Genomic DNA, 15,121 nt, shown 5'->3' on the forward strand with positions numbered 1-15,121 from the left:
AAGCTTTTAATTTAAGCCAGAGTTTGCAGGATTTTTATTTCATTTGAGGAGATTGATGCTTTTGTGGCTTGGTCTCTGGGAGGAAACAATGCTCAAGACTTTTTGGCTTCATTACACCAGGAGACCAGTGGGCATGCACACACCAACCCTATGCAGTCAGTGTGTTCTGGAGCAGGTGCTGAGCACAGTTCACACTCCTTGAATCCCTCCCCTGCATCAGCCTCCCTTTGAAAAGTTTAATTTTTGTACTGAGCCATATTGAATTTCTGTCTCTTCTGAGCAATCCGGAACACCAACCACATGATTCAAGATAATGAAAAAACCTACAATGACAACCAAACCATGCTGAGGGAAGTTTTGGTGGTGCAGCTGTATCTGCCAATAACAGTCTGAGGAAATTTCACCCTGCTGGAAATAGATTCAAGTTACATGAAGAAACATTGCTGTGATATCTTTTTGAAACGCATCTAAAGATCTACAGAATGCCTCAGATAGATGGTCTACCTGGATTTAGTTGGATTCTTGCTACTGCCACAGTCCAGGACTTTTTATTCTTCATGAGCCAAAAAGGAAGAACAGTATTTTCCTACAGAAGCAACACACACAACATCATGATTGTTTGGAACATGGTGTGGTTTTTTTCTTTTGTGCAAGTTTATGTCCAGCACTCATCTGACAAGTCATTTCAGTGTTTTAGTATCCTGGTTTGTGTTTATGGTGTTAGGAATGGAGTAAAATGTGCTATATCTTTTATATATTCATATCTAACTTTTATCCATTTTTAATCCTTTCTAGGATTTAAAAAAAATCTTGGAAATTTCTCTTTGTGAAGAGTTGTTTAAACTTTTAAGAAGAAAATAGAGAAAACATTTTAAACTAATATTATTGAGAATTTTAGCATTCTCTTGAAAATGCAGTGGGTAATAGGAAGTTTTCTTCCTGTTGGTGGTTTAAAATAATTAGTGAGTATGTTGTTAGAAATCATGAATGTTATATCATTAATGATAATGGTACAATGTAGCTCTCAATCAATTTAAATGATCTCTTTTAATATCATCTTAAGATCACTGAAAGACCTTTTATAGAAATCTTTCTCTTTATAGTGTAATACAGTTAATGCATAATACTGAATTTTAATTTTCATTCTCAGAGGAGGAGGGAATTTTGTTCATTCTACTTGATGACTTTTAAAAACTTTTTCTGGGTTTTTGTGATTCTTTAAGGCCATCGACTGCTAGAACATTTTAAATCTGAACAAACCTGAGTGAACAGGAAAAAGATCACATCAATGTGGAATTGATTAAATTCCAGCTGTTGATAATCCATCATGTTTGACCTATGGTGCTGGATTACAGCAGGATATGATGTTTGACTCTACAGTAATACATCCTCATTTAAACAAGCATTTCCAGAGTGGATTGTTTCCATTACTGGAAATAAAATGCCATTTCCACTTTTAAATCCAGGTCTTTATTCAAATAAGAAAATGGTCAGAATTTTGCTTAAGTCATACTTCTGGGATTTTTTGTGAAAATTTTTACTATTATATAATTATACCAAAATGGTGACTTACAGTTTTAACTGTCCTTTTGAGAGATTGTTTTTTTTTTATGAAACAAATTTGGCTTAAAAGCAACCAAATAAACTTTTTTTCCAAAAATTAAGGCACTTTCTTTTTTTTCTCAGAACTAAATGGCTGAAGGAAAACATTGTGTTGAGTTTAGTTTGCCTTTTTCTCAGGGTAGGTCTTAGGTCAGGATCAAGATTCAAAGTATTGAAATGCCAGCTTAGAATATGTGATTAAAATTGGCTTTAATGGTTGCTTTTCTAGGTCTTATGTCAGCAAGGTTACTCTTTTATCTTCAGATAGGATTTATTTGCTAACCCAAGGATTATTTGTCTTCTCTTGTTGTCTCATCAGGTCTGGAGAGAGACCATCCATCAATTTGGTCAGTATTTAATCTTAGTGGAAGTTTAGATGTTCAAGAGCCCTTCTACATCCTTGGTCCAGGCCAAGCCAGATCATAGGCACTCATGTGAAGTCAGAAGCAGGACAGATGATAGGCATGGTGACTATGTTTTGGTAATATGTTGTCATTAACTGGCACTAATTTAATTTTTATCTGACCTGTCCCTTTTCCATTTCTGAATGTGCCTGTGCAGACCTGAGCAGTGTTTCAAAATCAGAGGTGGAAGGAGAGCATTATGCAAATGAATACAAGGTTTTCATGTACAACAGAACTGTGAAGTTGCCATACTTCTTTTTTTCCCCTCCAGTTTTATTTGCATGGAAATATGCAAGGAGTGGTGCTGGGTGGCAGTTCTTTAAGCATTGGCTGACTTGCAGAGCTCCTGATACAATACACATTTTTGAAGAGTAGGTATTAGGTCACTATTGTAAATGCTCCACAATGTGACTACAAGCTGTGGAGCCCTGGAAAAGGCAGGACCTTGTCTATATGCTTCCTTTATTTCCTCTTGAGCTTTCTAAACCACTTGTGTTGGTTAAATCTGTATCAGTGAACACACAGAGTGTTATCAGCACTTGCTAACGTGCATGTCAAATGGGACTCCCAAGAATCTTAAGACATAGGGGAAGAAAGACAATGTATTAATGTTGCCTGCCAGTGAAAACCTGGTTTGAACAGGCCCCTTGAGAGATTCAGCTGACCAAAAGTGAGAACATGAAGCACATTTTTTTTTAGGAGTTTCAGAACTATTATGCTTTCCTAGAATAATACCAATCTTTGCACTGGGTGGCTGTACCAGATGACATGCAATGTCTGTGTGGCTGATACATCTACTCTGAAGCTTAACAGTGAAGTGGCAGAAGTTACTCAAAGGGTATCAGAAACTCAGTAAGAGCAAATCTTGCCACCGTCCCCAGAGTATTCACCTATTTCTCACAATGGCTAAAATCAGGCTTTCCATCAGCATTTTGAGGGCATTGCTCCACCTGTGCAGTCATAGGTCTGGGTTTTGCCATGGCTCTGTCAACGGAATGGCTGCCACTTACTCTGCTCAGTGTTGTTGTCTAGTAAGTAATTTCTCCTATGGAGATAATGTCTCTTTGCTAATTTAATATCTCTGGAGGTAAAGCTGGTGCTTTTCAGACTGTGTTAAGTAGCAGGTTAAATTTCAGCACTAACAGAAAAATTGAGTTATTTTCCTCCTAGTTCTCTCTAAGTTAGCATCATTCAGCAAAGCAAAAGTTTCTGAAGTGGGTTGCAAGGGGCAATACCTGCTGCAGTGATGCCTTGGTGTGTGTGTATAAAAGGGGCTTGCCCTGGAAAGTAGTTGTAAATACTACATAAATGAATGCACAACAAAAAAAAATTCACTTTTTTTCTTCTGAGATGTGAGTTATTATCATGAGAAGATGCTCCGTGAAGTGCCTGAATTCCTCCCATTTCTCCTCGAAGTTTTACTTTCTACTGTGAATACAGTATACAGGTATTCAGAAGCTGATGTCTGAAATAGGTGTGTGAGGATGGAGGCTGCATGTAGCCATGGGATTGTCATGTGCAGAGCTGGTTAGGGACAAGTATTTCCAGGCATCTGTTGCACTGCATTATTTGCCATTTGCCTCTGCCTCTTGGTGGTCCCAGTTGGTGTGACAGCTATTGAATTGTTCCTGCCTGACAGCTGAATGGGCCAGGCATGCCAAAAGATGCTGTTCCTAGTTCATGGTTGAGAGCTTGTATGCACTTGTGGTTTGGAGTCTAATAAACTTTGCAAAGTCTTAGCTTCAGGGTTATGACATTTATGAGGTATGAGCAAAGATAAACTGCTTGGGTGTATTTGATGTGGGGGCTCTGGGAGCAGTTACTTGACAAACTGCTGACTGCAGTCTCCCCCATCAAAGTGAGAATCTCCTGCCAGCAGATGGTTCTCAGTTGAGGTTGTTGAGGGGGAAATTCCAGTGCAGCTTCACTTTAATATTGAGTGTACCTCAGTATTGGTTCGCTTTTATTGACAGCTCCATCCATGTCATAGTTTAATTTTTAAATTACCCTTAGAATCAATCTGTGTTTAGCTTTTTCTGTAAAGGTAATTTTTATTGATGTCCTGGTTTTTAGATAGACTGTGGATTATCTCAAGATGCTTACTGTAAGACTTCCTGTCTTGTAAGACCCACTTCTTCTCTAGTGTTTGGGAGCCCTCTGTGTGATACACAATGAGCTCCTAAGGAAGCCAGATGAAACTCTTGGCCTTGGGAACCTTGAGCTGATGGAGCTCTTTGAGCTGTTTCAGACACTGAATGAGCTACCACTTAGAAAAATTCTCCTGTGCTATTTGATCCCCACAAACTCTGGGGTGGCTTGATTCCATTGCTTGGAAGGTCTGTCAAGGAGCAAATTCATCTGGAAATAATCTTAACATGAGGGAGTGGGTGGCTGGGATTATTATCAACCAAAGGAATCCCAATGTAAAGGGTATTTGCATTTTCTCTTCCATGATTTTGATATGCTTTAGCTACAAGCACAATTACGTGCTTGGAATGCATCACAAATATCCCAGGGTGCTGCAAAAGCAGCTTAGTTGAGTGATACAACTTTTCCAGGTTGAGTACTGTACCCTTAACACACCCAAGGAATCAGTGAGCTGCACAACAGACCTGTTCTGAAATGTCAGAGATGGCATTTGACACAGTCCTCTTGCAGATGTCTTAATGTTCTTGAGCATATTGCCAGGTCAAGTAGCCAGCTGAGAATCTGGCCTCTGATTTTAGTGAGAATGAAACTGCAGAGAATAACCTTCTCCCTGTGCACTACAGAAAAAGTGTTTATTTGCATTAGTTTTATTATTGCTGTACTTTTATAGAGTTAAAAAAAAGCTTCTGACAAGATCTATGTATGTTCTGTCACCAGCTCTTCCATGTTGCCTATATCCTTATCAAGTTTGCAAATTCTCCTCGGCCAGATCTCTGGGTCTTGGAAAGGTCGGTGGACTTCGGAAAAACTTACACTCCCTGGCAATATTTTGCTTGTAAGTATCAATCCTTGTGTCTCTGGTCTTTTGGGGACAGGTTTCTTTAATAATTTCCTCAGTAGCAGCAAAATCAAACCATGGGGCTTGCTGAAGATTTCACCTGCAGAGAAGACAGTGAATGTTAAATACGTTTATCTTTTCTTATTTAGCCACAATAAATTAGTGGTAGGAGTGTATGGGTATGGTATTTTGAAAGTGCAACTCAGCACATGAATATTTTTCACTTTTTTAGAAGTTTCTGATTTGTTTTGTTTCTCTTGTTTTTTGGGAATGTCAGAACTTCGGTGTCTTTCATCCCTTGGGACCCTGGAGTTTCTTGCAAAAATCAAAGTGAAATACAAATGAAGTATTTGTATTGTAGTAGCTATATAGATTTTTTTTCTGGTGATGATATGAGAAATACTGTGCCATGATTTGTCAGGCACCACTGAATTGCTTAGGAAGAGAGATTATTGTTTTGAGGTCTGTCTGTTACTCTGCTGCGTGACACAATCACCATTATTACTCTATTATTGGGAGAATTTACCTGAGAGCACAGGGGGTACCTGTCTGCTATTTTAAATTAGAACAATAGGGCCTATTTTATATAAAATTAATTTTGTTCTTGCTTGACTAGACTCGAGAGCAGATTGCTTGGAGCGCTTTGGAAAGGAGGCAAATCTTCCCGTGAGGAGGGACAGTGATGTCCTGTGCACCACCGAGTATTCTCGCATTCTGCCTCTTGAAAATGGAGAGGTAGGTGCTTTCAGGAAAGCATGTGTGTGCTGGAAGCAAACATCACTGGTTTCAGAAGTTTGTTGGAAGTAATTTTTTAGTTATGACTGCTTGAATCTCTATAAGGAAGTCCATAACCTAAACCTCAGTGAGATTTTGGGAGCATGACCTGACTCCTCCTAATTTTCACCACTCCCTATGGGGGTAGGAGCTGCTCAGGGAAACCTTGTATTTGATATTTATCATCATTTATGTACCTCACTATAGCCATGTGCATTTGAAGGTGTTGACTGCGTTTTCTGAGTTCTTCCAATAAGCATGGCAATACTTGGTACAGAATTGCTCATGTTAGTGAAGGCTGTTGAAACAGATATTTATCATTCAAGAAATAGTAGCTGTAAAAAAAATGTTTATATATATATTTATATGATATATGAAAACTACATTTTTATAATAAAAGTATTTGGAAAACATTTCTTTGATTTTAGCCATTTTTCCTTGCTGGCAGAACTGCGACTTGTATTCTTGTATTACTTGGATGAATGTTAAACTCCTGGATTGATTTGTTTAAGTATCTGTAAAATTTTCCTAATCAGATATTGTAAAAAATAATTTCCACAGAAGAGCACTGCTGGTGCCAATCTCTATTACATGCTCAATGATTTTTCTTGAAGGAATTGTGCTGCAATTGGAACAATCATCATACCCTTGTTACGTGCTTCAGAATACAGGAGCCATTTGAAAATAGACATTTATTATCTGGATGGTTATAAATAAATGCAAGTCTTTTACTGAGCCCTGTACTTACAAACTAGGTTGTTCATTCAATACAGATTCATGATTGCTGAGCTGCTGGCAGCTGTTTCTTTAAAAAATAAAAATTATTGGATCCCTTGTTTTGGAAGTCAGAGAAACCTGCTTTCATGTGAGGGGATTTTCTAAAGCAACACTGTGTACTTTCTTCCAGAAGACCATTAATATGCTCACAGGCACTGGACCTGCTAACAATAATATTTTCCAGGAATGTTTATGCCTTGACCCAAAAATAAATGTGCTTTGGGAAAGAGCCAAAATCTGATGTTTTTAATCAGAGTAAACTTCCATTGACACTGTCAAGTGTTCAAACAACTACTTGCAACTATTCCTATTGTTTTTTCCTATTAAAAATGTACTTTTTGCATGCTATACCTGCTGTTTTCAAAACAGATAGAGGTACTTGGTTTTTTTGTTTTTTTTTTTTTTGATTTGTTATATGGATAATAAGAATACAGGAGGCTCCAATGCCAACAACACTATTTTTCCCAATATCCTGACTTCAGTATGAAATGCCTAATTGTTACTGCAAATATGTTCAGAAACAATAATAAGTTTTTGGACTCTTTTGTTGCTGCTGCTTTATGCTGCTCTTGGCACTTGGAGTTGATGTATTTTAACAAGAGTGTGCTTATTTCTGTTTTAGATTGTAGTATCTTTGGTAAATGGCCGCCCAGGAGCAAAAAACTTCACTTATTCCCCTGGCCTTCAAGAATTCACAAAGGCAACAAACATCCGCCTCCGCTTTCTCAGAACTAATACTCTGCTTGGACACTTGATATCCAAAGCTCAGCGGGACCCCACTGTAACTCGCAGAGTAAGTGCTGTTGTCACTGAGGTGTAAATACCCAACAATCATACCCAGCGTGCTAGAGACCAAAAAATGGTCTGAGTGCTTCAAGTTTTCTGCATCCTGACAATGAGATTTGCATTGACCCACTTTGAAATCCCCATATTTTTCTCCAGGTTTGTTTGAGACAAGAAAGTAACTGGGCCAACGTGGATTTATGGAGGGGCAGTAATGATTAATGATTTTGTAACAGACCATTTTCATTCCCTTCCTTCTACTATGGAAGGAAGCTGAGTGCATCATGGGAGCTATAAAGAGCCAAAGCAAAATTATTCTAAACTATCTTATGTAGAACTGAAGAACTAAATATCTTCAACTTTATTTGGCACTATTTTCTGATATTTATTCAGAAAAGGTTTTCAGAAAACAGTACATGAGTTCATGAAGGAGCAGAAATCAAAGCCTGTACTTGGAGGTTGCTCTCTTTCCACAAATCTTTTGAGATCGCTAGGTGTTTTCAGTGCATTTTGGGCTATCCAAGAGCTTGAAGGCCAGAGTTCCACTCCCATTCAGTGGGTAAATATAAGGAAATACAGGGAACACCACACAGAAGTTCATATACTCACAGAGATTTCAGACTTCATATTGTATTTCTATTTTTAACCTTTTCATTTAAAATGAAGATTTGGTAACAATTGGAGGAAACCCTGGGGTGAGGCACCACACAAATGTCTGCACTGAAAAAAATAAGGCTATTCCTATTATTTAACAGCACTCCCATTAAATGTCCTTGCTGCCTTAAGTAAATTGTAAGACATTGCTCACAGGCAGGGGTAAATGCAGAATGCAGTTTACTTGGCAAGCAGCACAGCTTTACTGTGAGGAACTTCTGGTGTTATTCAGAAGTCTATGGGTTGTAGGATAGATGAATGAAATCTCAAGTGTTTTATTAAATTCCCAAAGGAGAGTAAAAATTTTTGTTGTAGAGACCTTCCAAATCTAGCATACCTGATGTTGATATTTCTGACACAATACAAGTGAGGAAAGATCTGTACATACTTTTTGTGCTTGTTCCACAGTATTACTACAGCATAAAGGACATCAGTATTGGTGGTCGGTGTGTTTGCCATGGCCATGCTGAAGTCTGTAATCAAAAGAGTGGTGAAAACCAATACCAGTAAGTAAATGGAGCCTGATATTTATCTGAGAAAAACAATACATGAGTGCTTTTAAATGACCTTTTCTTATTATAGAATTATGTAGTTTTACAGGGATTTTTTTCTTTATATTTAAAAAAAAAATAGAACCTGCTAATGATTGGCAAGAAAACATGTCAAGACTGATTGTATGTGAAAAATAATAATAGAAAATCTTTATGGTTTTTTTTTAGGTCAGGTTTTTAATTTTAATTGAAATACAAGTTTGGCAGATTGAATAATTTGTTAGAAACCTGTAGTTCTTTAAGCTGAACATCACCTTCTGAAGATGATATCATCAGACATGAGTTGATAGCACCTTCTTACATGAGGAATTAGAAGTCTAACTCAGGAACAAAATTGGGGGAGGATAGAATGTAAGAGAGTAGAAATAATGCAGAAGGTAATCTCACCCCTGAGGAGTTGCAGCTGTATTAATTACCAAAGACGAGGAACAGACCTGCCCTTAAAAGGCCACAGCTGTGTCCAGTTAGGATGAGTGCTATAAAAGAGGGGGTTAGCTGGTTGAGAAGGGAGCTGGAGTTTGTTGGCTGGGCTGTAAGGAAGAAGATGTCAGTGCTGTGGGGAGATGCCCATGAGAAATCACCAAGAAGATATGGAAGTTTTATGATAACAACACAAAATCAGCCAACTTTGTGGAGATATCGAGCAGTGTAACTTAGCTTATGCAAGATCTCATGGCTTTAGATCATTGCTATAAAAACAGAATGAATGGAGTATTCCCTTTCCCTGTCAAGTTTGTGACCTGTATGTTGATTTCACAAGGAGTTAGGTCATGCTTCTTGGCTCGCCTGCTGCAGGGAAGTAACTATGAATAATCAGCCTGTCTCAAACTTTTTTTTAAAACCTGCTTTAAACCAGCTCTTACTTTTATCCTTAATGACATTAAAACAAACTTTTATCAGGATGATGTAATATTTTCAGTTATGTTTTAATGAAGAGTAAGGGGAGGGGAGATGTGTGCCTCCATTCCATGTGTCTGTGCTTCAGAAAAATAAGTAAAGAAGGTGAGAGATCTGTGTGAATAGGATGATTATACTGTAAAGTTCTATTGCCCTTGTGTTATTAGACTTCATACATAAGAGAAGAATGTTGTAAAAAGCCTCCTGAGTCCCAAGGCCTTTGTTCCTCCTGGTATTCAGTTACTATGCAGGATGGTAAGACCTAGCTCATAATTAGACCCTGTCCATTAAGTAGGCTATTCAGCTAAATAAATCAAAAACCTTCTTATGTTTTGTTGGTGAATAGTGTGCACTGTCTTAAACATAACAGGATCAAGTTGTGATCTTGGTTTATGAAAAACACTGATAATATTATTGTAAACAAAGCATAATGGAAACATTATGAAGGCATGCATTTAAAGGTGATAAATATTTTGATTACTGTAGGCCAGCCAGCTTGAGCCTTGGAACGAAGTTAAAACAAGATACATTCTAAACTACTGTGTATCAGCTTGATTTAATAATCTACAATAGTTTCATAATCTAGTCTATGGAAACCAATTATAAACATTTTCTGTAAGTAATGTGTTCTAATAAATGCATAATCACATGATTGATTAATCTTGAAGAATTTTAGGAAAGTTCCAAAATGTTCTAGTCTACTGATTGACTTCTCTACATGTGAGGTTTATGAGGTCCCGTCTTTTTCATACTATATGTAAGTCTTGGACTGCAGTAAAATGAAGAAAGAACCAATTATTTTTTATTTAAAAACTGAAGAGAGAAATTTTAAGCCCAGCTTCATTAAGAGGCTTTCATTTCTGTAGGTTTCAGTGTGAATGTCAGCATAACACTTGTGGGGAAACTTGTGATCGCTGCTGCCCTGGATATAATCAGAAACAGTGGCAACCTGCAACAGCTGGGAGCACAAACATATGTGAACGTGAGTAGCCAAAAAGATGGTGGGTTAAAAGAGGTAGTGACAAGAGGGTGGGAATTAGCTGTAGCACACATGATCATGGAACATAACTCCCTTTTTCTGTACAGGGAAAATGCTTTCCATGCAGAAATAAAGAATCAAAACTGCGGTGAATATTATTTATGGTCTTCTTTCTTATTAAACAGTGGGAGTAATAATTTGTGTGAGAGTATGACATGAGAAAAGTAGAAGACTTTTTGTAGAGCAATGAGTCAACATTTCTCCCCAGTCATAACTGCTCTGCTTGGACACCCACAGTCTGTCATCAGACAGAGACTGTAGGCACCTTGTTCAGCTCCAAAATGTTCCTTTCCATCACCTGGCCTCTTGGTGTTTGGATTGCAGAGAGGTTGCACAAGGCTGACACTGGTTATGAGTGCTTGAGCTGCTCTCCCTTCCCAGGCTGAGAGCTGCCCCTCTCTGGCTGTTTGCCAGTGGCACAAAGGTGTTTGTGGTGGGGAATCCTGGTGATTCCACACTTGTACCTCTTCCCATCCTTGTGTTTGGAGGACGTTAGCCCTACAGACTGAGTCATCAAGCTAGAGAAACCCATTTATTTGCCTTTCTCCCACTCTCCGTGTTTCATTCTTAAATAAAGTGACAGCATGGACTCTCTTTTGGTGATGGGTTTGTACTGTCACACCTGGGTGTTTGCATCCCCTGGGTAGAAGCCAGATGGGGTGATGCAGAGCATTGCAGTCTCTATGCACAACCATTTCCTTTGTGTCTGGCCTGATCTATTTTTCTCCTCTGCTTTTCCTGAGAGTAGCATAGCCAGTGGGTACAAACTCTTTAACAGGAGAACCTTATTTGAAAGCCAGAGATATACCTATATAATTACTCTGAGGAAGTAAGAGATGACTTGTTTAATTAAAACTGCAGTATGAAGACTTAGGAGGGGGAAAGGAGGTTTTGTGTGATTAAAATGTTTGATAGGAGGTAGGCATGTTGGGACACAGTTTTTGAACAATATTTGAAACCTCATTCAAGTCCCCCTCTTTAAAAGGAAAAGTTTTTTTGCCAGAAAAGAGACAAAGCATAAATAACGTCATGGTTTTTGAAGAATGAGTGTATAGAAGATCACCTACAAGATTCTGAGCCAAAACCACTTCATTTCTAACTATCTAAAAAAAAACCTTTTTAGTATGGATTGCTCCTAGCAGTTTGAGGTGATTTGTTGAGAGCATTTGCCAGGTGCAGGCCTCTTTAGCTGGCAGCCAGTAGTGAAGGAATTAAAACAACCTTATTCAACTTTCCAGAAACCTGAAGTTCCTTGAGAGAAACTGATTGAAAGAGGTTGGTGGAACTTGTAGGGATCAGCCCAATATTTTGCTGGGAGCTTTCCAGTATGTATGGATCAGCAAATGGCCCAAAGTGGTGAAAAGGTGCTTGATGAGATAGAAGGGGTTTCTGTTCCCCTACAAGTGAAACTGCTGCTACTATAAATTTCCCATTGCTGTTGGAAGACATAGCTGAGCTGTAGCTCACAGGTGGTTTGACCCTAGAGGCAAGGGTGGTTTTATTTACATTGTAATTATACCTACATATATAATATTCTCCTTTTTTTTCCTTTTCTGACTTAATATCTTATTGAGCCAGCATCTCATTTGTGTAATATTTGATTTTCTTGAAGAATTTTATGAGTAAGAAAACCCGAAGGTATTCATAGGGTGTTACTTTCTGGCTAGGGAAGCCAGTCTTGAACCCTGTCCAGTTCTTGTCAGCAGACCTTAAGGGAGCCTGATGGCACCTCCTCAGCTGTGTGGTTGGTAGTTTCTAGGAAAAGTCTTCCTAATCCACAACTCTTCTGATAAAAAGACAGACAGAGAATGCAGAGAATGATCCAGTTTCTCTTCTCTTGTCTGTATGATTATGTAGTAAGACACAGAAAATCTGTTGTCCCCGAGTTATGCTCCCAGTTGTGCCAGGAACTTGGAATAGAGTTTGGAAGGATTGCCTCCCTCACGCTTCCCTCATCCTGAAGAAGGGGCAGAGCCTTTAGCTTCTGTAACCCATTGTCTTCCAGGGTATTGTGTCCCCTGGTCCCAATGAAGGGAGGGTTTCCCTGAACATGAAGTAATAGCTTTATCAAGTCATAACTTCAGGAATTTCCTGGGAAAGTAAGTTCCTCTAATTAAAAGATCAGTTAGCACCCAGATGCTTAGGGAAGCCTGTTTTTCCTACCTGCATTCTTTCAAAAATATTCCCATTTGCCTCTCTAGCCAAGAAGGAAGATCAAATCAGAAAATGAGGACATTGAATGAATTTATGGCCCTTTGATTTATTCTGTTTGTTGTTACAGTTGGTTTCTACACAGAATTATAGCCAAGTTTGCAGATACGTCTGTAGCTACAGCTGAATGTGAGAGTTCTTTGGTGTAGGTATTTTTATTTGAATGTATCTTATCTATAATTGTTAATTTTAAATAAAAGTTTAGTGCACATAGCATCAGTCCAGATGTGTTTTTGAGACATGCCAAAATAAACATTTGAGTATGTTTTTGATAATTTAAAAAAAAACGCTGTGGTCATTCTTCTGGAGCTTCCTAGTTCTGCATTTATGCATAACTATATAGTTTTGAGATAGTACAACTGTTGCCTTCTCTAGTAAGACTAGCTGCATGTTTTCTTCATGTCCACATTATTGTACTATGTTTCTGGTATGAAAATCCAGCATGCCTCAGTGTATGTACACATTTAAAAAAAATCTAATCTACTTTTACACCTCTACTGGAGGTAAGTGCTGGAGATTGCTAAATTCCAGCATTACAAAGAAAGCTGACTTGGAACATTACTTTTTCAGCCTGCAATTGCCATGGACATGCCACTGATTGCTACTATGATGCTGACGTTGATTGGCATCGAGCAAGCTTAAACATCCATGGGCATTATGAAGGTGGAGGAGTCTGCATTAACTGCCAGGTAAAAAGGTCATTTTGATCAGTTTAAAAAAAATGTTCACACCAGTAGTTTTGGGTCTGACCAGTCCAGATAGGCCCATTTTCCTGATGGTGTTTCTACTTGTACTCCAAGTGTGGAAAAAGGTGCATGAAAATAATCTACCTTGTTCAACATTGCTTGGTAATGTGTGAAAGACACATAAAAATTGTATTTATGCTCTGTCCTGTGGGATCAAAATAAAACCACACAATCAAAGCAAACAATTTGGTCAGCTATAAAAATTTCCTTTCCTTTTGTTACAAAGTCTACCATTTCCCTCCTTAAGAGAAGGAAGTAAAATTAACCAAATAAAATGCCAGCTCAAGCCAGCTGGTTCCTTACTTCAGCAAAACACAGAGGACTCTCTCATCAGCAAAAATAAAGGAGGATCTAGACTATACCAAGATGGAAAGTTATAGATATTGGTAAAGCACAGAAGCGTGGAAGAGCCTTCTGGATTCCTTTTGGATAGTGCTCCACTCAAACCAAGGCTGGATGCAAAATGATATCCAGTTGCGCTGGGAAACATGCAGTTGAAGTCTGCAAATTTCGGAGGATGCACTTTACACACACTCTGGGTAATCTTTAACAGCACTTAATCACACTCCTGTTTAGCAGGAATTTCCCCAATTGCAGCTTGTGATAGTTGGCTTTTGAGCTTGTGCTGTGCTAACATGAGAAGAGTTGGTTCTGTCTTTTGTGCTGAGGAAAGATGCCTTAGGCAGGGGAAAATGGCCATCAGGCACCTTCTGCTTTGACACCAACCAAGTTCATTCCATCAGTTTCCCCTGCAAACTGAGTGGATGATCTCCATAACTGTCTCAGAGGCTCCATTGGATTGAATCAAAAGTTGTAAATTTGGAATCGGAGCCTTTACACTGTGTCTGTCATAAATAGATAACACGTTCTTGGAAAGAACAAGAATTTCTTTCATTCTGACTTTGTTCTGCTCTGGCAATGACTATGAGGAAAGATCAAATAAGACTCTGATAAAGATCTAATCTTGGCCTTATCTCTGTGGGACTGAGTGAACTACTTGACCTCCTGAGGTCCCTTACAACCTGAGTCATTCATTGGTTCAGTGATCTTGGGGGTTAAATAAATCTTGGAAACTTACTTGGAAATCTGTCTTCCTTTTGTTGTCAAGTCATCTGATGTATGACAAGCAGCTGACCAGAATTTTGCATTGCAGGAAAATTATAATCAGTTCTGTTTCCTGTGAAATCTATGCATTGTGATTCATGTATTACCATGTTGTGCATTTTAAAATATAGCTGTATTCAAGCTACAAAAAAGGCAAACATCCAGTATAGATTATATTTTCCATATTCTTCCCACAATATAATCAGATATTGTCCAAAAGGCAGTCAGAAGAGAGTAGCATTATTTTTACCCGCATGAGTAGAAGAAATGTTCTTTGTCTTCCTATTGACATTTCTGTGCAGAACTTTGTTCATACAGTCTAGTAAGATTTACCATGTTGGTCCTTTCTATCAGCTCTTTGTTCATGAAAGAACATTTCTTTTAATACTACTTCAAATATAGAAAATAGCAAAATTAGTCTAAATCTACAAATCCTAGTTATGTGACTGATATGAATTGTTTGTAATTAATTTTGTAGAAATGAATTTGGAGTAAATGAGTTTAAATCCAATTATAGCTTTCTTTATTTTTCCTTTAATTTTCATTGACAAAAGGCATGAATTTTAGTTTACTTTTTCTGTTTGTGTCAGGGG

The 15,121-nt window shown here is 38.2% G+C and overlaps 1 protein-coding gene across 1 annotated transcript in view; it reads left to right on the forward strand.

Annotated features, from left to right (window-relative positions):
• LAMA3 (laminin subunit alpha 3) overlaps nucleotides 1-15,121 on the forward strand; it is a 105,309-nt gene that overhangs the window by 11,783 nt on the left and 78,405 nt on the right. The window contains exons 3-8 of the mRNA XM_058819149.1: nucleotides 4,872-4,989; nucleotides 5,609-5,727; nucleotides 7,166-7,336; nucleotides 8,389-8,486; nucleotides 10,295-10,410; nucleotides 13,249-13,367. Of these exons, the coding sequence (XP_058675132.1) occupies nucleotides 4,872-4,989; nucleotides 5,609-5,727; nucleotides 7,166-7,336; nucleotides 8,389-8,486; nucleotides 10,295-10,410; nucleotides 13,249-13,367 (741 nt within the window). The remainder of the gene's footprint in view (nucleotides 1-4,871; nucleotides 4,990-5,608; nucleotides 5,728-7,165; nucleotides 7,337-8,388; nucleotides 8,487-10,294; nucleotides 10,411-13,248; nucleotides 13,368-15,121) is intronic.

The sequence above is a fragment of the Ammospiza caudacuta genome, chromosome 1, assembly GCF_027887145.1.
Source record: "Ammospiza caudacuta isolate bAmmCau1 chromosome 1, bAmmCau1.pri, whole genome shotgun sequence".
In the NCBI taxonomy this organism is placed as follows: domain Eukaryota; kingdom Metazoa; phylum Chordata; class Aves; order Passeriformes; family Passerellidae; genus Ammospiza; species Ammospiza caudacuta.